General features: G+C 47.6%; 1 protein-coding gene across 2 annotated transcripts in view; it reads right to left on the reverse strand.

Moving 5' to 3' along the window:
* ANKRD2 (ankyrin repeat domain 2) overlaps positions 1–26,805 on the reverse strand; it is a 473,877-nt gene that overhangs the window by 303,223 nt on the left and 143,849 nt on the right. The window contains exon 1 of one of the 2 annotated variants that reach the window (XM_069611570.1): positions 4,937–5,306. The exons of the other annotated variant lie outside the window; for it this stretch is intronic. Coding sequence (XP_069467671.1) covers positions 4,937–5,005 — 69 coding nt within the window. The 5' untranslated portion in view covers positions 5,006–5,306. Of the gene's footprint in view, positions 1–4,936; positions 5,307–26,805 lie in introns of those variants that run through there. 2 annotated transcript variants of the gene reach the window in all.

A 26,805-nucleotide genomic window follows, 5' to 3' on the forward strand; every position in this document is an offset into this window, starting at 1 on the left:
TGTCAAGTTATGTTATGTTAGGGGCACTTGTGGTGCGCACGTACGCCCGAGGGCACCTTGGCACAGATAAGTACATTGCAAGTCCACGGGAGAGTTACAGAAAAGAGATAAGACATTTTTGCCAAAGAGAATGGTCTTGAGTAGGCGACGAAAGTCTGAGTGATTCTCTGTGGCCTTGAGCTTAAAGGGAAGAGAATTCCACAACCTGTCAGATACTCCAGCAGTCCCGGCTTCCAGACCTGCTTCACCCTGTATTCCGGTTACTTGTAGATCAGCATTTTCTATTTGAGAACAATACAGTTCACTATTGTGTACGGGGGCCAAATGGCATGAGCGAGAACAAAAAGGGACCAGTAGGAAAGCTCATTTTCCATTGGACACTATAGCAGCTCCAGTTCTGCACGGTTTCCAGAAATGTGTGTAAATCAAGGAATGAAGTAAAATAACAAAAGTGGCCATTAGTTTGTCAACATTACTGGCCTTCCAACTGTTCTTACTCAGAAGGTGCTTTTCATGTAGACTACTATTATGCAGCTAAACAATCCAAGTTACACCACTTTTGCTCGTGGGAAATCTCATCTTATTGACTACATACACGCATCTCTCTGTAGCAGGGACGCAACCCACTGAACTAGGTTGCCATTGCAGTCTTGCATGTTAAGGTATATGCTGTTGCATGTGTCTGAACACACATTAATCAAAGTCTGTCAACTTCTTAACTCGTTACTCATGGTAAATCAGTGTAGGTCACTGATTTTGATGTATACACAGTTGTTCCCCTTCCTTGCATGGTAGTTTGGAAACTGAGAGCTACGTTTTTTATCTATTTTTCTGGATTGCCTTGGAATCATGTTGCAGGTAAATGTTCTCTGTCGTACCCTTCTGCACTTTCAGGGGGAATCATATTTTTTGTGAGGTTATTTTACTTGTGGTTTGTTACTTTGCAAGTCAGCTTTATTGAGCACATAGCACTAGTGTAGCTTTTGAATGACAACTATTTTGTTTCTGTTATAGTTGATATACAACCTTTCAACATATAAAAATCATAATCATACAGTGACAAATATGACAATATAATATTATACACCACTTTTGACTAACAATTAAAAACTAAACAATTTGCATGTTTCATCATTAAACCTGGTTTCACTTTAGACCTATCTGTTCCAAATATCTGACCGCATCTAAAACCAATGAAACATGATCCCCCCTAAATATTAACGCCCAGGCTCCACCCTCTGACATTTCTCTAATGTTATACAATCAGCAGGTCTCTCAATATACTCAGAGGTAATTTAATATCTCAAAGTCTCAGTTTCCTCTCCACACAAATGACAAACGTGAGCAGCCTCCCCCAATTTCAATCTTGTACCCCAAAACCTCTTGTGTGCGCCAAAGGTTCAATCGCAATTTTAAAAAACCCTGGTGTTTTATGGAGCAAGGAAATCGGCACAAATACTTCAGGAGGTAATTATACGATCTCACTTCAGATTCAGAATTGTTTTATTTTTATATCTGTGGCATTCAGGGATCGTAAGGCACCAATCATATCTCCAGAACATCCTTTCAGAGTAGTTCCTGCCTCATTTAACCAAACCAAACAATCTTTTCACCATTTTGACATTGCACCCAAATTTGCATCTTTTAACAAAGGTCGCAGAACCGAGAGAATAGAATTAGGCTGTCTAATAAAAATTTCCTTAGAAGATTTACCAATTTCCACTTTATAATTACTGATAAGGAAAGTTATCCCAACTCATGAAGTAGAATCTGAATTGGAATTCCCTTCAGTACTCCAAAGACCCTTTTCCAGAAAAGTCCTTCCAATTTGTTCAAGTTTATTTTTTCTATGGATAACTTAGCTTATGCCATTCGCCATACGCTAGGGTCAGGACCACTTTTTACTTGTAAAGGGTCACCAATGGCTCATACAAGAACCTCCCATATTTACTATGTATAACAAGTCCCTGAGATGCTGCTGTTACTACCTTTGCTCTTAGGTCTTTACAATATTGTATTTGGGCCTGGTTATCATTTACCACAATTGCCAAGTATCTATATTCAGAAACCTGTTTTAGGGGAAGGTTGTATACTCCCATAATGGAGATTATTGGGTTATTTCCCTGGCCTGGTCTAAAATTCAGCACATTAGATTTTTTGTGTTGCTCCTGAAACCGTTGTCAAGGCAAAACTCCTCTAAATGTACCAATTGCCTTTGGAAACCCACCGGAGTTTGGTCCAAAAGGACCAAATCATCTGCATAAATAATCCATTGAATCGGGACTAATCCAAGTCTACGAAGGAAAGCTTGTGCTTTTGATAAATAAGCCTCAGTGTCAAAAATATCAAAGTTAAACAGGGCCAGGGCCAAAATACAGCCCTGTTTTAGGCCCTTAGAGGTGTTAATTGGTCTTCAGAGTAGGCCCCGATAATTCAATCGAACCGGAATGGAAGTTCCTCTATGTAAATCCTTCATTATCTCCAACAGGTATGGTGGGCAGGCCAAAGTCTCCAATTTAGCCCAAAGGTCTTGCTCGAGCTTAAAGTGTATAAAAGCCCGAAAAAATGTCTGTCCCGAGCAGAAGACTTTTTCTTTTTCTTAATTAATTCTTTAATGACAACTATGCAGAAAGCATTGAAAGTTGATGTAAAACTACATATTGGATGGGTAGGGTTGTAGAGGGTCAGTAAGAGAAAGGGTAAATACTGCCATACCTATTTAGTGCCACTACCACTTACATCACTGGTAACTGTGCCCATTTATGAGTGGCAGAACTGTGGTGTTACCCCCATTATGGCATCCCACAGAAATCCCTCTGGTGATTTGAATGAATTACCTCAGGTGGTGATTCCACCTGCGGAAATTCCTCAGGTTTTTGGTGCTAAAGTGGAAAACCTACCTCCAGCTAACTGCTGCAGGCATTCCCTCTACTCCAAACATGTAGTATGATGGTAAGCTAAAAACAGCAGTAATTCCATTATTGTCACTTTTTTTACCACACTGCCATACCGGTAATAACCCCCATAGTCAACTGCCTGAATAACAAATAATAGAACCAGAAAACTAGCATAAAATCCCATCTTATCCACTTGCATAAACTATGTGATCCTGGCCATATCAATGTGCAAAAAACACTGCCGTAGTTTCCTGGGTGGACAAAATTATTGCTTTGAAGTGATTCGTTTAGGTAAGAACTACTCAGAGAGTCACTCATACATGGCTTTACAGACTGCAGTGTTGCAATATATTGTAAAATTGTAAAATATTGACCATAAATATAGCGCATTTCACAGGCTGACATGTCTCTTATGTCACACATAGCTACCCATATTTTGAGCCGAGGTTCTCTCCTCATATGATACTAGAATGCTAGGGATAGGAGTGTAGGATGGTTAGGGGGGGTGGTTCGCGAGCTCAAATATACATTTTGTTTAGGAGACATGAAAGGAAACGATTACAACTAAGATACATCCTGCAAATAAGGAATTACAAAAAAGGATTTAAAGACACAGGAATCACAGTACTGTATGGCTATTGTTTCTATTAAAGGTACCTAATAAAGTGTCCGTTACCAACTCGCCACGCTCCCCTTTTTTAGATGCGCGTAAAGCTTGTTGTGAAAACTCAGAATCAAGCACCCACAATATTATGAACTAATCTATGATCCTGGACATAAACCAAAGAATATTCCCTCGAGCGGTTGGGTTTATGCAAGTGGCAGAGTCGGTAATAATGCACAAGTAACAGGCAGGTGACGGGTGACTACTAGAATGAAAAGGTGCATTGCTCAAAAAATTGAAAGAAAAATCAAGGGTGAAAGGTCAGGACCAGGAGTCAGTGGTCCCTTCTCCCGGTGCACCTTCAGTCCCACTCCCACCAGAATAATATAGAGAAGGACTGGCAGAGCAGATGACTTGAACAAAAGAGACTCCTTCAAAGGGGAGTAGCTCCTATCGCTGACACCGGAAGTCGGGGGCTGTCCATCCGGGGTAACGTGAAGCTGAAGAAGGGGATCTGGTAATTATGAGGTTTCAGAAAAGTATCGAGAAATAGAGAAGCAGTGGCCTAAATAAACACTGTCAAGTTCGGACTGGCCTATAGGGCAATAGGCCAGTGCCCGAACTAAAAACACAAAATTCTAGTGTGGGCCTGTTTTTGGAGTCAAAGTGGGCAACGTTTTTGGGCCATGTGGGCCAGTTTTGTAAGTTACTTCACCATGCAGCTAGTAGTTTTGACCAGTGTTACTGAATACATACATATTCTTTAAAATGCACACTTTGCATCACATTTATCAAACAATCTTCCCTTTTGGTTACTCCTCAAACAGTCTGTCACAATAGAATGAATTGCCATTTGCAACTGTGCCCACTTTTTTTATTGGTGCCCGAAACAATTCTATGCCCCAGTCCCACCGTGTTCGTATTCTTCACAGCCCCACCCTTCACAAAGAGCGGGCAGGCTGGGGAAGAGTCACTTCTAGCCATGGCAATTCTAGGCAGCCCTCTTGGGCACTATCTGAAATGTGGTCAGGCCGAGTAAGATGGTTAATGTCACATCCTTACTGTGCATGGCCTGTAAGAATGTCGTATTTTCCCTTGTTCCCTCTCTTGCCTTGAAGCGCTTTGAAACACATTGTGTATAGGCGCTATATGAATAAACTATCATATCATATCATACCACCTAGTGAGGGGCGCCAGATTGACTCAGCAAATCTGTCCCCTTTGTAAAGGAAAGGGCCCCCCAAACAGTACTCTGTCTAAAGAGAGGGGTCTTTCAGAAACATCGACCTGTCATTGAATTGTCCGAATTTCCCAGCATAGGTCAGTGAACCTCAGTCAGCTGGGAAATGGGGTGAAACCAAAGCATGCGAGGAACCTGCGCTGGGGATGCCTTGCGAGTTTGCACTCAGTGCTAGGGTGCACCCACCAGACGTACCTCATTCTTCTCTTCAAGCTCCAGCTTCTGGTCAAGGAGGTCTGTGGCCCACTTCACCTCCTTCTCCATGGCTGAGTCCACAGGACTCCCTCCAAATGCTAAATCCAAGACAAGACGGGGTGTGCGGGTTCGGGCCTCAGTCCCCACTCGCTAAGTAAGTCTGTGAGCAGCAGACGGCAAGCAGAAGCGGCCTTAATCAAGCGTGTAGCAAAAATGTACAACAAAGCGTTCTCCAGATGAAGTCCAGTAGCAGGAGAATGAGTGAACGCCGCTCTTCGGACACTCGGACTAATGTGCGGCCCCGAGTCACGTTTTATGGAGAGGCGGAAAGGCCCGTCCCTCCCCCTAGGCTTGACGGGAGCTGGAGGACCACCAGTCTGAGCGACAGGTGTGGCTCTGCACGTGACCCAGGGGCCTTAGTTATGAGCTCAGCTGCATTCCCACATGCCTCTCTCTCCCTGACCTTGTCTGCGTCACAGCCTCTCCTCCTCATTCAAGGTCTTTCAGCGGCTGCACATCACTGCATGATCCCCTTTCCACTTTCCCCCCCATAAAGGTCACCCGTGACAGGGCTCAGGCCTGCACGTGCCTCTCTGTTTGTTGTTCCGCCAGATGCTTACTTCTTGTGCTGGGCCTAGCTGATCCAAACACTTCCACTGGCTCGTGTTTATAGTGACTTCATGGCCGAATGAAGGCACCAGCTTCAGCCAATATGAGGTATTTGTCCACCCTTCCGCGATCTAGTTAGTTAAATAGTTATTTTTGAGGAAGGACGAAAGACCACTACACGGAACTTTAAACAATCCTGAGAGAAAAGAGCACACGTTTCCTGAGGCAGGCCTTGTAAAATAAATGAAGCAAATCCGAGTACCCATGGCAGTGTCCTTTTGAGGAGATATGCAATGTTTAGGCGGAAACAGCATCGCCGTTGTCAATTGGTCGTCCGCTCTTCTTTTTACTTTTTGGTTTAAAGTTGGCAAAGCCACGTAGGCCAAAACATTGATATAAAGTCTGAGCTTCCAGATTTTTGGAAAGATACGGCATAGTTTGGTTTGCAGTTTCCATCCTGTAGATCATTCATCTAATCATTGTTTGGAAATGCCCTGATTGGATGAATACTCCTGTCACTTCATTCGTAACACTACCACTGGTCACTCCTCTGTTTCCAAGTGCCAGTCAAGGGGGGAAAGTGCACATCTATACTAAGGGGGTCCTTTGGTACTGAGTGTGATGTCCAGGTGACAGGAGTCACGTGAGCGAGTAAATAAAGGTGCATGGAATGCCCGCGAAAAGGCAGTTCCCGCTCTAGCTAGAGAGCAACTGTGTCCTGTGTCTCTTTGCGTGCCAAGCCCACGCTGCGCCCCGTAATCTGGAGCCCTGGTCCCTTAGCCCGATGCCCTGGCGACGAGGTGGAAGTACCATTCCCACCCACCCCTCTGGAGCATGCCTACACCGTGCTCCAGGCACGCCCCGGGGCCCGCATACACGAGACGCTCCAATCTGCCCGAGGTGCCTGAGCAGCGGCGACATGTGGAAGACCCGTGCAGCGAGGAGAGGCACATACGCCACATCGCAGTGCCCCAGGCACCCCAGGGCCCGCCAATTGCATCGCGGCCTCCCACCAGGTGCCTGGGCGTCAGAGAGGGACACAGGTCACACAGGCTCGATTGAAGTAAGTGCGGCATCCGCGCTCGCACAACAGAAAAAAAATGTATAAAGACAATTATCCATCGCCTCCCTGCGCCTCTCCCACCACCCGCTTAAAGGCCCAGGAACCACATGGGAGCAACGAGCGCATAAAGACCCCACAAGCCCAAAGATTCATTAATGAGCCCCAGGAAGCTCCAGAAGCCCACGCCTATCCCATGACTCACTCAAAGGCCCAGCAGGCACATGAGAGCAACATGCAGAAAAAGGCCCCACAAGCCCAAGTCGTCAATGTAAACCCCCAGGAGGAACCAGGGGTTAGGTACAAAACCAAAACCTTGCACCCACACGGGGGAGTCACAAAACACAGTTGTAGACATACTGCAAGACCCTGGAAAACATCCCAAAGCCAGGACTTTAAAAAGGAGACACTTACAGTGTGCATTTAAACACAGCTCAAAGCAAAAGCCCCTGTCAGCATTGACATAAGCAAAAGGGCTCAGCTCACGAACACAGGGCAGCACATGCACACACCCGCGGAAACACAGCAAGCTCCGCCCAGAACCCTCACAACATGGCGGACGACACTGTTACAATGCCACAGAGGCAACAAGACCAATATCCAGACTCCAGCACATGGCTAGACACCACTCAAGGGACATTCATGCAACCCTATCAGGCCCCGCACAGTCCTCCGCTGGGAGCTCTGGATCCAGCAGTTCGAGCTGTGCATCTTGTCATGCGACATCAACAGCAAGGAGAAGAAAAGTGCCTTCCTCATGCTCAATCTGGGCACCATGGTCCTTAGCATATTAAATGAACTCCCAAACAGAGGCAAAGTAGATGACTACGAGACAGCGCAGGACGTCCTCACCAAGAAATTCAAACCCAAAGTCAGCCCTGACTTTGAAAGATTCAAAATGAGCCAGGCCAAGCAGCGCCCGCAGGATAAAATCGACCACTTACACAGCCAGTTGCGGGAAATGGCTCTCGGATGTGACTTCCCAGATGAAGAGTTTGCAGTGCGGCAACAAGTAATTCACGGATTATCCTCAGACAAACTCCGACTGACAATCCTGTCAGAGACTACCACTGGACACCATCTAGTCCATGGTGCTACTGCACGCAAGGACAGACAAACACGTGTCCGAGATGGAGAAAATAATCAGCCGACTGCCGCTGGATACCGAAACACAGCACGGCAGCATGTCCACAGTGAATGCCCTGCAACAGCACAAGCCCCAGCAAGGAAAGCCAGCCTCCACACAGAAGGCCTGCATGGCATGGGTCAGCAACACAGAGGCGAACCATGCCCAGCATATGGCACCACATGCCTCAAATGCGGAAAAGCAAACCATTATGCAGCAGAGTATCGGAGCTCCCGAAAACCCAGAGAGCAGTCTCCCCATAGATACACCACAGACAGAAGTAGAGACCCAAGGCACCGCAACACACAACCGGACCACCCGAGACAGCACGGCCGCTGGCAGAAGAGACAGTCAGGGAAAGCACTTGAAGGCAGGAAAGGTCGGGCCCGAGCAATAGACAGAGAAGAATCCCATAGCGACAACAGTGATGACAGACCATCCAGCAGGGAGCAGTCCACGGCTCAATCCTACTCGAACAGACACAGAAACCCCCGGCGGGAAAAAGCACACATGATATCAGCGCTCAAACCCAGGCACGGCGGACAAACTGGCACCAACCAATGACGCTGCTGCACTGTGAAAGTGGATGACATCCCTGTCATCATGATGATTGACACAGGGGCAACAGTAAACGTCATACTGACCACCAGGTTTGACAAACTAGACCTCAAACACCTCCTGCGGCGGAGGTCACTACTGCTATATGCCTATGGCTACAAAAAGCCTCTCCCTGCAGTGGGTTACTTCAAGGCTATCATCACACACCACAGCAAGAGCTGCAAGACTTGGATCTGTGTCGTAGATGCAGGGATAGTAACCCTGCTCAGCTGCCCGACAGCATAACGACTTGAGCTAATCCAATTCAACTTCGCCATCCAGTCAGAGTACATTGACCACCTGCTAACAAAGCACAAAAACCTGTTCAAAGGCATCTGATGCCTCAAGGGAAGGTCAGTGAATCTCCACATTGACCCCTCGATAGAACCAAAAGCAGTGCGACACAAGAGAGTTCCGGTCCACATGAGGGTAGCAGTGGAGGCGGAACCAAACAAGATGAAAGACCTCAGGATCATCCAGAAGACATCTGGCCCCACACCCTGGGCCTCACCAATGGTGGTCACGGCAAAGCCAAAGCAACCCCAAGCGGTGCGCATATGCATCGACATGCGCCTCCTGAGGTGGCAATCGGGAGGGAAAGACACATCACCTCCACGATCGATGAGTTGATTGTGGACCTGACTGGCGCCAAGGTCTTTAGCAAGCTGGACCTACGTTCGGAATACCACCAAATCCGCCTATCTAAAGAGTCATGCTGCATCACAACATTCTCATTGCATTTGGGACTGAGGAGGTATCGCCGCCTCAACTTTGGCATATCATCAGCTGCCGAAGTCTTTCAGCACGAGATACGCAAGGTTCTCCAAGACCTCCCTGGAGTGACGAATGTCAGCAACGGTATCCTAGTGTACGGCAAGACCGTGAGAGAGCACAACGATAGGCTGGCAGCAACTGTGCAACGGTTGGAAGACTCAAGACTAACATTACACGAGGAGAAGTGTGAGTTCGGGAAGTCCACGCTGAGTTTCTTCGGCTACGTCTTCAACAAAAAGGGCATGTCCCCTGACCCTGGAAAAGTCAAAGACATAAAGAATGCACAAGCCCCAACCACAACAATGGAAGTACAAAGCTTCCTAGGGATGGCAACATACTTTGGGCGATTCATGCCAGACCTAGCAACCATCACTACACCGATGCAGGAAGCTACAAAAACAAAAACACCCTGGGAGTGGGGAGAAGCATAAGAAAATGCCTTTCAGAAAATCAAGGACTCCCTCTCCAGTGACGCCACAATGGCCTTTTTTGACACCCCACGAACAACAGAACTGCTGGTGAATGCCAGCCCAGTTGGGTTAGGAGCCGTGCTCACCCAAACAGACAGAGATGGCACCATCTTCCCAAACGCATTCGCCAGCAGAGCACTCACACAGACTGAGCGGAGCTATGCTCATATAGAAAAAGAGGCACTGGCCATCATATGGGGATGCAAGCACTTCCACGTCTAGATCCTGGGACACCCAGTGAAAGTGCTGACAGACCACAAGCCATTGGTCCCATCTTTAAAGGCTCAGCACCACATCCCTGGCCAGGAGCGAACGCTGGATGCTCCAGTTGCAACAATTCTATCTGGAGGTACAATACCGGGCAGGGTCCGACAAACCAGCAGACTTCCTGTCACGGCACCCCTCGACCGGCCACCGCCAAAGAACGCAAAGCGGCAAAGGAGAGGGAGGAGCATGTGTGCCAGGGCATTGCCTGTGCTAAGCCCATAGCCATGAAAATTGACGAAATCGCAGAAGAAACAGACAGAGACCCCTGCCTACAGCTCACCAAGAAGGCGATCCTGACAGGAGAGTGGAAGACATTCCTCACGTCAAGACGCCGCAAGTTCAGGAAATGCTCCAAGCATTGTTTGGAATACGCCATGAACTCACAGTGTTGCTGGAAGGTCTCATTCTGAAAGGCCATTGCATAATACTGCCCGCTGCCCTCCAAGAAAGAGCACTCAAACTGGCACATGAAGGCCACTAAGAGGTTGTCAAAACACAGGCATTCCTGAAGTCGCGCTGCTGGATGCCACAAATCCAGCGCAAGGTTATGGCACTCATAGAATCATGCACTGCATGCATAGCAACATGCCAGTCAGGACATCCAGAGACCATGGAATGCACCCCTAAGAGCGAACACCTCTGGGAAGCTGTAAGCATCGACTTCTGCACCATTGAGAATGAAGCATATCTCCTCGTAGCCATCGACGAGTACACTCGATACCCGGAAGTGGAACAAGTCGACTCAACAGACGCAGCATCCGTGACCACCGCGCTGGAAAAGATGTTCACACTGCATGGTATTCCCTTCCTTCATTAAAAGTGATAACAGCCCACCATTCACAAGCAGAGACTTCTGATGATTTGTGGACGACCTACGGATACAGCACCACCACATCACCCTGTACTGGCCCCAAGCCAATGGGGATGCTGAATGATTTATGGCCTCCTTAAACAAATCAGTGAGGATTGCCAAAGATAAAGGCCGACCATAGAGGCTCGAACTCTACAGATTCCTCCAGACGTGCCGGCTAACACCCCACTCAGCAACCCAAGTCAGCCCTAATGTTCGGCGTACCAATCCAGTCAGGCCTGCCTCTACATCACTCATGGAGACCCCCACGTCTTGTTCAACTCTCCCAACTTCTCCACCCTTTTGGGCACTTCAATTACTACAATTATGGTTTCCCATTTCACTCCTTACCCTCCCACCTTCTTTACCCTTTTTGCCCCCTCCTTCACCCTTTGGGCACCTTCGCCAGGCCCACCACTGCTCTCCACTTCTCCCCTATTCCTGGCCCTTTATGGACTTCCCTTTCACAACATTCTGGGTTCTCTTTCTCCAGGCCCGCTGGGCCCCTCAACGCCCCATCCTTGGGTCTGCCTTCAACCAGCTCCTTAGGACCTCCCTGCAGTCCCTTGTCTTCTTCTTACCCCAGCCTGGGTCTCTCTTCAAGCCTTCTACCTCCTGATGTCCCCAGGATCCAGGGGCTGTGCTCCAATCTCCAGCATCCTCCTCCTCCCCCAACTTATTTTTCATCTCTCTCCAGCCAGCTCTGCAGGAGCTCTTACTCCTGCTACCTCTGCCAATTAGCAGAGCCCTTGAGGTTTTATAGTGCTTTGGTTCCTCACTCCAGCCTCTCACTGCTGGAGTGGGGATCAGGTGTGGTGGTGTCGAATGGGGAACTTGGGAATCGTAATTCTCTGGGCTGGGAAGGATCTGGACCAAAGCTGTGAGAACCACATCTGCCATGTCGGAGCACCCTGCTCCCACTTCTTTGTTATGTTGCTGGCTGTCTGTCTTGGGGATCTCTCAGTCTAGGACATGGCCCTCTCTTGGTTTCCATGGATTCATGGGCAGCCTCAGTACCCACGCAAGGGGAGCCGAGCGTACCAGCCCTGGCAGCTCTGCAGCAACGTATTGGCCATTCTGGTATGACGAAGTGCGTGTTTTGTGCTCCCACCATTCAGTAACCTGGACAAACAAGACACTTGGTCACACTGGGTGGTGCCACACATGCTTTGTTCACTGCATCTGACGTGTTGTTGGGCAAAAAGGTGCAGTTCCTGGCCAGGCCCACACATGCCTTATGACCCTCATAACCAGGCTTCCTGAATCCTGCTACCCTTAAAAGGAGGGAAGACTGAATTGTGTTGTTAAAAAAAACGGGGTGTGTGTGTGTGTGTGCGTGCGTGCGTGCGTGCGTGCGTGCGCGCATGTGTATGAGTGTCAGTGAGTTTTACATTCGGAATGCAGTTATATATCGTGGGTATAACTGACACCTATCACTCCATTCATAACAGTACCTCTGGTCACTCCTCCATCTCCAAGCCCCATACATGGACATAATTCTGCATCTATACTAAATAAATAAATAGTGTTCAGATCATTTCCTCACATTTCGGCTACAATGCACAGCATCTTGGACTACTTTGGGATACTTCTCACGCTAATAAAGATATCCGTAACTACTCTACCTCTATTTTAAACAACTTCTCATTCTGGCAAAGCTATACCTAATTGCTGTAACTCTGCTTTGGCCTATGCCTCACCTTAGCAAAGATATCCCTCACCACTTTATCTCTATTTTAGTCCACTCCACATCTTGACAAAGGTAGCCCTAACTACACTACCTCTATTTTGGATTACTTCTGACTTTAGCAAAGATACCCCTAACTACCCCAGATCTCTTTTGGGCTACTTTTCACTTTAGGAAAGATATCCCTAACTACTCTAGTTGAGGAGGGGGGCAAAGGGTAAAGGAGTGCAGTTGAAAGTTAAGTGGACAGGCGGCCAATATTCAGATGGTCCATTAATCAGAAGAGGCGGTGCTGCAGGTACACATCTTGCAGGGCTGCCTCCTGCTCGTTTGCAGCTGCCTGCCTTGCTGCATGCGATCATTAAGCAATAACCCCAGGACAGAGCCGTTTGTGCAATGGGTGTGAACACTTTCTTTTTCTGGCCGTGTGATTCTCAACAGAAAGACATTCATAGCAGGGTGTGTGTAAGGTGTGACAAAATGACTAATGATCTTCAGGAGTACAGGAATAAGGGAGTAGTCCCACACTAAGCTCACACCTGCAGTGATCCCAATCAAACAGGATGGGCTGATGGGCATACCTATTTCACTTTGTGGTAACATCGGCAAAGGGCAGACTATACTTTTTAGGATTAATAGTAAAACAACTCTAAAATAAAAAATGTACAATCAATGTTCTATCAAAATATAGACATTTCTTTCAACAATAAGAATGCAAATAACCAACTACTACACACACAAAAATGCTCTCCTGTAAAGAAACACAGAAAATGAAAGCTGTTGTACCATTCTGGGTAGTTGTGGAGAGATTTATAGGCACTAAATTGACACAATGCCAATGTTCAAGAATGTGTCCTGTAAGAAAAAGGCATAGTAGGGGGCCTTAAAAGTCACCATGGTGCCAAACTGGGTTTCTATGCGCTTTCCTGCGGTCGAACCATTATCGAGATGGATTGTAATTGTAATTAGTTACTTATAACGCGCTTAACACCCAGAGGTTTCTAAGCGCAGACCTGGGGATCAAACCTGTGTTGCTCTGTGCCGTCTTGCTTCCAAGGCGAGAACGTTGCCCCTGAGCTATCCTCCCGAGACATTCTGTGTGGAATGAGTTGGCCCTCGAGATGGTGCAAGTCGATGGGTAACCTCAATGATTTTCTCCAAATTCAAATAAGACCCAGTCCACTTATCATGAAGACTGATGGGTTTGACATAGTCCATAATCCAGTCCATCTGTTCTGCACACTGCTCTGTCGCTGTAGCCTTCAGGTCATTACAGTGCTTATAAGCTCTTGGCTAACCTTTAGGTTCTGAGTACTCGGATCTCCATACTTGGCTATTTTGCACCTGGTGTGAGACTTGCTTAAGTCAGTGTTGTCTTCAAAGCCTCGTTCCCAGGAGACCTCCTGGGGGAAGTTTCTATGGCCTGGGGAAAGGTGTGCCTCTTCCTACTGGAGAATCAAAGCAGGCAGCATCCTGTCATCCAGGGTAGATATGGAGACGGTTAACCTAGATACCAATAAACACCAGTCCAATAACGGTTAAGCCCTGCTCACAGAGTTGACTCTGGTGTGATATCAGATTGCTGTGGCTTCATAATTGTGTGCTCGTATTAGTCACCATGCCCCAACCCATCATGACCAATTAATGCAGACAATTATTATCATCTAGATCAGAGGTGCAGAAGTTAAATTACTACTCTGATTGCAGTGACTTTGTGTCCCAACAGCTGTCAGAGATGTGCAGGTGATCTCTGAATTTGGTCTGTGCCATAGGAAAGCTAGTGTTTTAATTGTCAGTAGGTTACAGCAAGGCACCTGTGTGCTATAATTTTGGCATAGTGCATTATGAATGGGGGGAGTTTGTTTAGTAGACATCCATTTCAGAAACATAATTACCCCCATCATTTGATATTAATAAAAATCAAAAAGGTAGGGCTTTCACACCTGTGCCAGATAGCATTTTGTCAGAGAAGAACATGTATTAATTTATTTACAAATAAACATACTGATGAAGCTGGAATATGCTCTTTTTCCAGTATAAATAAGTAGATGTAAACATGCAAAAACGCCTAGCTGTATATAGATGCTTTAGTAATATTGTGCGTGCGCAGAGCTCTCAAATTTTTCCAGAAAATTCATGTTTGATTAGTCTACGCAGTGTTTGGGTAGATTTGGGCTGCATTGTGGATACATTTGGGCTACACATGGATTTCCATTTCTGTCAACCCTGTAAGTAATTGTCCTGCGCAACAAAGGAGGCAATGATGGTTGTAGAATCTGTGTTAAATGTGACCTGAATTAATAGACAGACCAGTGGTGGAGGCAGCTTTTGGTGCCAGGGGGTGTTGGAAAGCTCCTGAAGTGGCACCACGATTCTAAATGATTCATGGCTACGCCCACACGGGATGGGGAATCTTTTCAGTGGAGGGGACTAAATAATTCCTCAAATGAGTGAGCAAAATAATTAAGAGGCATTTGGGGGCTGACCTTTTTTTAAATAATGTGCAGGGATCATGCATTTTGCAGCACATTTGAGAAAAATGGGAACAAATCCATACAATTTACAGTTGATTCTCTAGGTTAACACATGAAAAAATCCAGTAAATGGCATGTCACCAACAATACTCAGCACAATAGCACTTTATGCCCTTTTCATGAGGCTACAGCCAGAGCATATCTATGCCCGTACTAGTCACTAAGTCCCAGTTATGATGCTGCATCTATGCCGTAATGGTCAGTGTAAAAAAGCTTGCATGAGCCTGCTGCCACAAGTTATGCCAGTAATGTTCATGTAAATAACAGGGATTAGGCAATTGCCACAATCTCAGTTTGCTAGAAGTGTTCACTGTAAATCACATGCATGAAGCTGCTGCCACAATGTATCTATGCCACTAAATATCACTTGAAATCACATGCATGAAGTTGCTGACACAACCTATCTATGCCCGTAATGGTCAGTGTAAAACGCTTGCATGAGCCTGCTGCCACACATTATGCCAGTAATGTTCACGTAAATCACAGGCATTAGGCAATTGCCACAATCTCAGTTTGCTAGAAGTGTTCATTGTAAGTCACATGCCTGAAGCTGTTGCAAAAATGTATCTATGCCACTAAATATCATTTTAAATCACATGCATGAAGTTGCTGACACAACCTATGTATGCCAGTAATTGTGACTTTAAATCACATGCTTGAAGGTTCTGCTACAAACTATCTGTGCCAGAAACGGTCACTGAAAATCACATACTTGAAGCTGCTGACACAGCCTCTCTATACCTGAAGTCTATGCAAGGGATTTACAATGACCAAACATACAAACACATGCAAACACACTCATGCCCAGACATACGCGCAGACACACTCTGATGTTAATTTACACATGCATATATGCACAGCTAAAAGGCCTTAGATTCAGACATACATGAAAGCATAAATAGACATTACACAATCACAAAACACACACACACTTAGGTCTTCTTCTCTTCTGTCTTCTCGGGGGCAGGGGCAAGGCCAGCCCTCCAACAGCACCACCAGCTCCACCAAGGGTGCCTTTGGCCACACAAGACAATTTTGAATGCAGGCATGCGGCACCGGCACACAAGGGAAGAACTTGAACACCAACGGCATGCCACACAGCAACGTGGTTGCCTAGCAAACCTGTAAGTGGAGCACTGCACTACACATGTCTCTGGATCAAACCCCTTCTTTTTTGTTAAAGGGCTGTCATCTTGAAGCCAGGTGGGTTTACACCACTCGTTGCACGACTCCAACATGGCATTGCACAGGGACCCCAATGTTGGGCTGCATGGCCCTTGGGCAACCCCTACCCGCTCTCCATTCCTGATGGTAAGCTTTGCAGTTCAACCCGTGAACTGCAGATGAGCAGGTATTTGCTTATGGCACTATGTTCCTTTCTCTTAGATAGATGGGGCTTGCAAGCTGGTGCCACAAACCGAGGTATTTCTCACCATATTGTAGTCTCACTACATACTGCCTCTGGCTAGATATCGCAGAGGGGGGTGATCAAACCTGGTCCCGAGGGTCGTGTGAGCCCATCTGCATGACTTACTGTCAGTTACTCTGTCACAGTGGGCAGAGCTTGGATGCTCTTCCTCTAACTGAAGATAGCTCCTAGTCTTTACCTCACAGACGCCAGGCCTGGCTTTCGTCTAAGGTATTCGACTGAAGAAAATCAAGCCTACAACTCCTAGAATGCAAGTGATGGCGAACAGAAAGCCCAGGCAGCTGCCCTCAGGCCTTCTTGCGACTGTTCACAGCGTGGAGAAGGGGGGCAGATAAGCAGAGGCTAGTGGCTAGCAACACTAGAGCCACAGCACCCCAGAGTGGCGGTTAAGAAGGGAAAGGAGAAGAACAGAATTGTGACATCAGGACACACCACAGCCTAGTGACTATAAGAAGCAGGCAGGGGGTGAGGATTGCCTAAGGAACAATTGAAAAGTATAATTCCAAACCAAAATCCAAATACATAATAGACACCTATCTACAGTAAGCATTTACTTCATACTGTTGAATCCTGGCAGCCCTGTCTTTTTTCCAATAATTGGCTATACATTTGCTTTGTTATTTTAAACAGATTGGCAGAGTTGCATAAAGTAAAAGGAAAAAAGCATTGACCAGAGAGGATAGATGGAACTTAAGAATGGGGTGTGTGTGACTATGTGCAAGTGCAGGCGCCATTTTCACGTAAGCTACAAAAAGCTGTGAGCGAATCTCCACTTCAGCTTATAAATATGTGCAATATCAGGTTGGACACTGCCAAGACCATTAGAAGGAGAAAAACACCACTTACAAAGAGGGACTGGGCTTTTGAAAAACAATGGGTACAGTAAACACCACATTGGTTGCAATCTGGGAAACTATACATGTTAGCTTTTAAGTCTGAAGGAGTTGCTCTCTAAAAAAGGAAAACAGGATTGACCACAGAGGGGATCGAGCATGATTATTTGCACAGGGCAACCACCATGCTCCTTTCCAAGTTCCCCTGGGAGCATTGGTTTCACTGGAGTTATCAACCTCGGTAAATGTATGATTTGAATCTAATGATGTTCCCCTAGACTACCAATGCCTTGCCAGTATCCCGGCATCCGGTTTTAAGAATCTGCTGTTTAGTAAGTGTTTATACATGGGGTGAATATATTTAAAAGGTTAAAGGAGAGCATGAGTGATTAGGCTCAAACCCAGCTCACATGGCTGCTTGCTTCCCTGAGTGAATGTTCTAACCTCTAGTCCAACCATGATCTGGCTATGACATGCACTTGAGCTCTTTTGTGCCTGAGAATGGTGCAGGCATGATGACCCCCCTGCTGAATGACATGAGTGAAGTGATAAACAGTGCTTCAAGTGGCATTATTAGCCTCATCTCGGGAAACTATTTCAGCCAAATTATTCGTGATATGAGTTGATGAAATGGCTACTTTGAGGGAGAAAAAAGATGTCTTCCAATGTCCCTCCCAAGTACAATACTTCAATGTTACACAAGTCCAGAAGAGCTCCAGTTTGCAAAATGGCATTATATGTCCAGTTTGCTCAATTCCAATGTACTTACAATTTGGTAATTACATTATGCTCAGAGTCTTCAGAATCGCAGTATTCCCAGTCATAAACCCCAGTGGTATATTGCCAGTTCTAAAACTCCAGCAAATTCCTTGGTTTGCACAATCCCTGTATTTTCCTATTTTCACAATCCCTGTTTATGTACAATTTGACAAATCCAGTATACTGCACAGATCCTTCTAAATCATGGGTGCACAACATACGGCCCGCGGGCCAAGTGCGGCCCGTGATGCTGCTGGATGCGGCCCGGCAGGGTTGAAGACTTTCCTAATGGAAGGCGGCCCGCAAGCAGCAAAGGTCGCCCTCCATTAAGAAAGTCTTTGTTTTCCTTGCCGGGCCGTGAGTCACGCAGTGTGTGTGTGTATGCTGCCAGGGAAGCTGGGGCTCAGTGACCTAATCTGCCCTGGCAGGGGTGCAGAGTAGGGGGGGCTGCGGGGCCTTCCCCCCCCACCCCTGGCAGAATGAAATCGGGGCTGAGCAATCCCCACCCCCCCACGGGCCGCACAGAAGAGGGGCAGTATGGATGGCCCTTTGTTCCATCCATACTGTCTCTCTGGCGGCCCGGGTAAAAGCCGGAGAAAAAAGATGTTTAAAAATGGAGGGACGGATGCCAAGCAAGAGGCTCTTGTTTTGCTTCTGTCCCTCCATTTCTAAAAATCGTTTTGGGTTGGGTATACTTCTACATCTGTGCACCGGGGTGCACAGATGTAGAGGTACACCCAACCCAAAACGATTTGGGCAGTGCCAGAAGCCTCGCCAGCGTTCCAGGACGTCTGGGTAAGTACATGGTGGGGGGCTGTATGTTTGTGTGTGTGTCTGTCTCGGCTCCGTCCTGTGTTTTTTGTTTTTGTATGTATGTTGAGATGCGGAGGTGGGGGTGTGTGTCGGGTGTGTATGGGTGTGTTTGTATTTGTATGTCTGCATTGTATGTTGAGATGCAGAGGTGGGGGGGTGTCGGGTGTCTATGGGTGTGTTTGTATTTGTATGTCTGCAGTGTATGTTGAGATGCGGGGGTGGGGTGTGTGTCGGGTCTGCTTGAATGTGTTTGTGTGCAAGTGCAGTGTATGTTGAGATGCAGGGGTGGGGTGTGTCGGGTCTGCCTGAATGTGTTTGTGTGCAAGTGCAGTGTATGTTGAGATGCGGGGGTGTGGTGTGTGTCGGGTCTGCCTGAATGTGTTTGTGTGCAAGTTCAGTGTATGTTGAGATGCGGGGGTGGGGTGTGTGTCAGGTCTGCCTGAATGTGTTTGTGTGCAAGTTCAGTGTATGTTGAGATGCGGGGGTGGGGTGTGTCGGGTCTGCCTGAATGTGTTTGTGTGCAAGTGCCGTGTATGTTGAGATGCGGAGAGGGGGTGTGTGTCGGGTCTGCCTGAATGTGTTTGTGTGCAAGTGCAGTGTGTGTTGAGATGCGGACGGGGGGTGTGTGTCGGGTCTGCCTGAATGTTTGTTGTTGTGTGAAAGTGCATGTTGAGATGCGGGTGTGGGGTGTGTGTCGGGTCTGCCTGAATGTGTTTGTGTGCAAGTGCAGTGTATGTTGAGATGTGGGGGGGGGGGTGGTGGGGTCGGGTCTGCCTGAATGTGTTTGTGTGCAAGTGCAGTGTATGCTGGGAGGGTGGGGGTGGTGGGGGTGGGGGGGCTGCGGGGGTGGGGTCGGGTCTGCCTGAATGTTTGTTGTTGTTGTGTGCACGTTCAGTGTATGTTGAGATGTGGGGGGTCCGAGTCTGTATGCGTGCATGCTTGCGAGTTTGTGTGCTGAGTTGGGGGGGCTCGAGTTTGTATGGGTGCATGGTGTATGCTTGTGGGTTTGTGTGCTGAGTTGGGGGTGGGGGGGTTCGGGTCTGTATGGGTGCATGGTGTATGCTTGTGGGTTTGTGTGCTGAGTTGGGGGGTGGGGGTTCGGGTCTGTATGGGTGCATGGTGTATACTTGTTAGTTTGTATGCAGGGGTGGGGGGGTTGGGGTCTGTATGAGTATGGGGCATAGTGTTTGGTTGAGGGGTGGGTGTCTTGGGGCATAGTGTTTGCATGAGGGGTCGGGGCCATGGGGCATAGTGTTTGGTTGAGGGGTGGGTGTCTTGGGGCATAGTGTTTGCATGAGGGGTCGGGGCCATGGGGCATAGTGTTTGCTTGAGCGGTGGGTGTCTTGGGGCATAGTGTTTGCATGAAGGGTGGGTGTCATGGGGCATAGTGTTTGGGGGTGGGAGCCATGGGGCATAGTGTTTGCTTGAGGGGAGGGGGCTATGGGGCATAGTGTTTAATAAAAATAGGGGGTTGAAAAAGCCTCCTGCCACACCACACCCCACCGCGCCTACCGCCCCACCCACATTTACTTTTTGGCCCACTATAGCCATCATGTAAGGTACTTTCGGCCCTCTGTCAAAATCAGTTGTGCACCCCTGTTCTAAATGAACCCCAAATATATTGAAAAACAAGCTGTTGCTGGAGAAACGTGGCTTGAGCGGCTCAAAATGAAAAGACAAATGCCATATCCCTATGCCCTGAAGAACATGGGGGCAGGCTAGCCTTCATTATTAGGTTGGTAGTAACGGCAAAACAAGTGGTACTTGCAAATGTGACCTGTTCTCTAACAACTGCCTGATTGTAAGTTCCAACGAGGAATACTTTAGGTATTCCTGCGGCATAGGATTTTGTAAACACTGTACCTTTAAGAGAACTGCCTTCCTTAGACAGAGGATTTTGTAAACACTGTACCTTTAAGAGAACTGTCCTGCTTAGACATCAGAAACAGATGACATTTACTGACAGCGCTGGCTGAGCACGCCCACTCAGACATCAGAGGCACATTACATTTTCAAACGCCACTTGTGCAGCGACTCTGCTTAAAGATTCGAGGCATGTCACACTTTCCTATAACAATCGCATTGCGCAAGCACTTCTGAAACAGATGGCACGTTCTTTTCCATTCAGTCTGAGCCCAGAGAGCTCACCCAGGAAAGCCGTGCCAAATTCAAAAGTGTTTTTTCATTGCTCATCACCTTTTTTACTTTCCTTTGGAGCAAAAGCACATGCTCTCGGCCATTGGCAGACAGGAGGAATCCTCTGTAAAATCTGGAGCAGCAATATCCTCACAATTAGTAAAAGTGAAATCCAAAATAGTGGCTCATCGCAGCGCTACCCATGGGCCATCACTGGAATATACACGTCCAACTCAGAGCCAGGAGGGCAGTGCATTGTGGATATGCAAATTAGCTCAAACATCAATCTTTTGCTCCAGAAAAATGAAAATGTCTTTGTCTATAGGGCAGTGCTATTTTATACATTGCATGTTTCAAACCAAGTTGAACAGCTCTCGGGGATGCAGACAACTGCATACGTGTTTCACCTTCATTAGGGTTCGTCAGTGCAGTATAGTCTGACACCTAGGGCATGGTGAGCAAGACATTTTCCTGGAGCAAAGGCTTGATATTTTTTGGAAAATGTTCATACCCGCAATGTATTTACTATCTGACTCTGAACTGGAGGTGAACTTCAAGGGATGACTAATGGGTGGCACTGTGCTATGTGTGACTTGCCTTAAATGGCTAATTCTACTTTCACTTTTCAGGAGGACGTTTATTTCAAGCCTTTTAAACCCACTATAACTTTGCTGGTGTTTGCTCAACATGTCCCAATGCTCCAACGAGAAAGGTGCCAAACTATACTCCAGTACCCTATACTGTTATATAAAAAAATTAGAAAGGTATGCTGTTGTCAGCATCCTTGAGAGCTGTCTGTATTGAGTTAAAAATACTATGTCCCCCTCAAACTGAATGTAGTGGAGGTAGACCCCCTCTGCCGCAAACCAAATGTCAATAACCTATTAGGTTGATCAATGCGTTCTAAAAAGGAGGAGTGCACATGGAGAGTGGAAGTGGGATCGAGAAACATTACCATTTTTGAGTGTTTTTCCATTACTGCAGGAATCAGAAAGTGGCAAAAAGGGAACATTCACTTGCTTTCACTGGTCCTATTACAATAAGATCATAAAAGGAAATAGTTTGCGTCATCCCATGACTGGCCAAACTATCCATTTATAAGATTCTGCAATGTGTCTAACAGAACATGTGGTACCGTATGGCCACTTAAATGCCCATGCAGGAAAATTAATTTGGGCAAACAAAGGGGAAATTAAAGGGCATGCTTGATTGAGCATACAAGTGACATAAGGAATGAGAGTCAAGTCATGTTTTGCATGAAACCTCTAAGAGTTTCATCACCAAATGAGTCAATTAACAGCACAATTATTCAAGATTATGAAATTACACTGGTGACAAAGTACCCTGCCTGGCTCTGTAGACTGCTGGGAGAGTCGCTCGGGAGGCTGGGTGCCACCTTGAGCCACTCAATGATGGGTCTTGGGTAAAATGGGTACAATCCCCAGGTCCTTCTCCTGTGGTCACCATTGCTTGACAAGAGCCAGTCATAGTGCCTAAACCCAGCCCAAACTGGTCCTAAGAGTCTACACCCTTCCCAATACATCAATCTACTGGGGCACTTTAATACTGGACGCCTTACGCCTGCCCACAAACTTGGGGAATCCCTGCAGGGTTGTGATAGGGCACCCCATAACCTAATGAGAGAGACAGCTGCCCTTTTTAAATAGACCTCCAACTTCAGTGTAGGAAAAAAGGTCTGCTCCCTTAAAGGGAAAATATTTCCGTTAACTAGATACAGCAAGTGTAAGATTGTTAAAACTTAATTTGAAACATCAGGGAAATCATGTCACTGCTTAAAAGCATTGAGAAAACAAAGGTTGTCCCCTAATTCTGTGGTACCGGGGGACTTATCCTCAAAATTCAGGGAATTGTGCACAGGAAACAAGAAATGAGTATGCAGCTCCCCCTCCCTCTTGTGTCCAGACATTGCGTCACCTATCGCATGAGTGCAGATGTGGAATAAATGCTGCACAGAGTCTTACCTATCCTGTTACGTGAAGAAATATTTTTCCAATTTATTTTTCTTTCAATATCTCATACTACAAATAAACACAACCTTTTTTGACAAAGAGTTCGTACAATTTCACATACATATAACATTTAACATGACATTTTGTTCATCGAGCGGGGTCATAACATTCTCGTGCTCAAACATTTGATATTCGCCAGAAAAAATCCCCATACCGTTGGCTTGCGGAAAAGAATATCAAATGTTGGGACCCCACAGCATGATGACAATGTATCATATTGTTGTTTGTAACACTGTCAGGTCTACAAAACAATATATGAGACAGTGATACACAATTGATGCAATGAAGGGCATCCAACTGGTAGAATGAGTAACTCCAGTTGTTATAGAACGCTTTGCCATACCTGTCTTTGCCTGTAACAACATTACACTAGACTGTTGACATGTTAATAGAACAAGACTAGATGAACACTAGGTTGCCAAATGATATGTTACTTATCACTTCAATTACCATATATATAAAATACAGGCTAAGATGACCGGCAGGTTATTTCGATCTTTCTGCAGCTTTGCCATCAACATAGAAAACCCATCCCATGACGGGGGCGCCGTTGAGCAGCCCGAAAATGGTTGCCTAGCCACAGAGCTCCGTGTGGTATAGACACGAATCTGGCTACATCAGCAGTCCGCGTCGGTACCATCGTCTCAAACTGGCCCAAATTAACAATAACACCCTGCTGGATGCCCAACTTTAATCCTGGCTGAATCTGACTGTGGGGGACCTGCATCGACTGGCAGCGGATCGTGGCCTGGCCACGTGGGCGGACTCCGGCGCTGCCTTATATCCGGCTTCGGTCTGCCCTCGATTGCCACGGCGGGAGCTGTGCCCGCTGTCGGCAGTGCGCCTGAACTTTGTCCGTCTACTCCCCGTGTCATATCTTTGAGTGCGGCCGCAGCAGCGGCCCTCCCCTAAGGGCCCACGATATCCGTCCATCTGACCGTGCTGTGCCCGGGGGTTGCGGCTGCGTCTGGACCGCCGCCGACGGCCGCCTCATCTGCATAACCAGCGGCGGGCCGGCCCTGCCGCTTGGGAGACTGCGTGTCTCCTTGGGCCTCACGCTCGGCGTCCCTGGCTGGTGTCGGACCCCCCACCTCCTGGAGCCATCTACGCTTGCCGCTGTCAGGTGCTGTCGAACCCGGGAGGTCGCACCCCGCGAGCTGGGACCTGCACGCTCGTGGGGCAGGTGAGGAGCTGAGGAGGGATTAACTCTGGCTCACAACCGCTGCTCTGGTCCTCTGCTCATCATTGCTCCTTCCCCAGTGGTATCCCAGTGCTGTAACTGGCTGTGCCATTGGGGTATGTGAGAACCTGGCCTGCCTCACCAATATCTGCCCCTACTGACTGAACTAGGCCTTGGGGGGTGTTTCCATACCTGGCTCCCCGGGCCCCACTATCTACTGAGGCTTGGTAGGGATGGCAGGGCCATGGGCCCCATCTGCATCTGTGTTTGAATGCCTGAGGTCCCACAACCTCGTCTTCTCGACAACCAAGAGCTGCTGGACTAGTAGATACTAAATCTCTGCCACTATCACTCATCATTACTCCGGTGGTGGGACAGCACAACAAATTACTTCCCTTTTACATTCAATGATGGAGGGCTGAGACAGCTACTGGCCCCATTGTGTCTGCACTGCAGCCTTATTAACATTTTAACCTCAAACGCCGATGCTGCCGACCCCTGGCCCCCCTACTTGGCACCCTGTTGCCCTGTTCTGCACTTGCTAGGCACGGTTACGCTGAACGGCATCCTTGCTCTCCACACCGCATCAGGCTTTGCTTACTGGGACACCCCTGCACCTCGTACTGCATTGGAAATGTCTCACAGATCCTGAGGGGCCAATAAGGTGGGGGCCATGGACAAGTTCACGAAGGCAACCCCGAGAGCTGAGCCGGGGTCCGTGTCATCCACCCAGGAGGAACCCGAACCCGAACCTCACCCTAGCGCACCAACCCCGGATCTCACTACGATGATGGAATCAATGGCCAAGACCTTTGCTTCATTCCATGAGAAGCTGGATGATATCAACGCCAACGTTGCATCACTTAAATCACGGGTTGACCAAGCTGGGACTAGAATCACTGAGGCAGAAAACAGAATCGGCGCGAATGAAGATGGGCTGCACACCCTTCAGGACACAGTTGCCACCCTAACTCGAGACATGAAGATCGTGAAGGCGAAGTGCGACGACTTGGAGTCCCGCTCGCGCAGGAATAACCTACGCATCACTGGGGTCCCAGAGAATGCCCCTAAGAGGCTCATGGAGGTGGCAGTCGAAAACTTACTTAAAGAACTACTGGGTAACCCTGCCTCATCCCCATACTTTACAGTTGAATGAGCTCACCGGGCCCTATCAATCGCCCTAAACCAGGAGACTTCCCCAGGCCTATCATCGCTAAAATCCTCAATTATAGGGATAGGGCCTTGTCCTCTGCCTGTCACATGAGAAGGGTGACCTGCGCCTCGACTCACACACCATCCGGATATTCCCCAACTTCTCTGTTGACATGCAACAGGAGAGGCGCCAGTTCCTCAGCGTCAAAAAACTGTTAAGAGAGCGCAACATCCCCTAAGCAATTTTGTTCCCGGCCCGGCTTAAGATTACCTACAAGGAAAAACTGTACTTCTTCACCGTCCCGAGGAAGCTGTGAAGTTCATAGAGTCTCAGATACCACTTCACAATCCAGCAGGGGACTCCATGGACAACGACTGAGCACTGGTTAGCTAGAAGACATGTAATCTGGTCACTATTGTTTGCTTCCTAATGTTATGATGGTAATAACGATTTACTGGTCCAAATACACATAGGCATTTCAGTCCTGCAGGCAGTCGCACCTGGGGGACTCCCTCCTGGAGGCCATTACCTGCTCCTCACCCTATATTGCTCAATTAGACTCTGGCATATACTTGATTTTGAGTTTTAACCAATTGGTCTCATATCACCGGGGACCGACTGTCTATGTTTATGTTGCTCAACTCTTCGATCAATCCTTGTGTTACTACGCTCACTGGTGTTGTGAATAATGTGATTGCTATGCGTACTGCTGACTCACGTACCGCCTGGTACTTAATGTTTCCCGCATTGTGTATGTGTCAACCACACAGCAACAGCGCGCCCGATGCGGTTGCAATGTGCACTCTTGTAGTGTTATTGTTGGGTGTTAGCCTCTGTTGGGCCAGTAGCGCAGTAGATCCATGTTGGGATTCGCCCCCTCATCCCTGTTTTATGGGAAGATTTAGTTCAATGGGGAGGGGGGAGGTGGGGAACACTACCTGCCAGGAAGGGGTAGTGGGGGAGGAGGGTGTGAATGGGTGGGGGAAGTTATAGGGGAAAGGCAGAGGCAGACTGGCATATCACGTTGCATCAGGGTGCCCTCAGAGTGGCAATATTGGCTGTACACACATTCTACGACAACAGAGCTGGGATGTGCCCTAGACGACTGAAATGCCCACGACTGTAATGTCCTGGAATGTTCGGGGCTTGAGTAATCACACTAAGGCCCGTAAAATCATGGCCTATGCTCATAGACACAATTGCTAAATATTATTTCTACAAGAAACGCACTCTAGAGGCCCCCTGGCAATGAGTATGGCACCGTCATGGGGTTCCAACAGATATTCTACTTCCTATTCTACTCGGGCCAGGGGCGTGCTGACAATGATTCATAAATCTGTCAAATTTGCACTACACAAGAGCTACATTGACCCTGAGGGTAGGTACGTTATACTACACTGCACAATTACGAACAGAGAATACCTTTTAGTCAACACATATGGTCCCAACGTGGACTCCCCCGACTTCATTGACTCAGTGGCATCTAAACTGCTGGGCTACGTGGGGGTCCAGATCATCTGGGGAGGAGACATGAATTGTATACTGGACACTACGCTGGACAG

The sequence above is a fragment of the Ambystoma mexicanum genome, chromosome 8 (assembly GCF_040938575.1).
Source record: "Ambystoma mexicanum isolate Mex_15411 chromosome 8, UKY_AmexF1_1, whole genome shotgun sequence".
In the NCBI taxonomy this organism is placed as follows: Eukaryota; Metazoa; Chordata; class Amphibia; order Caudata; family Ambystomatidae; genus Ambystoma; species Ambystoma mexicanum.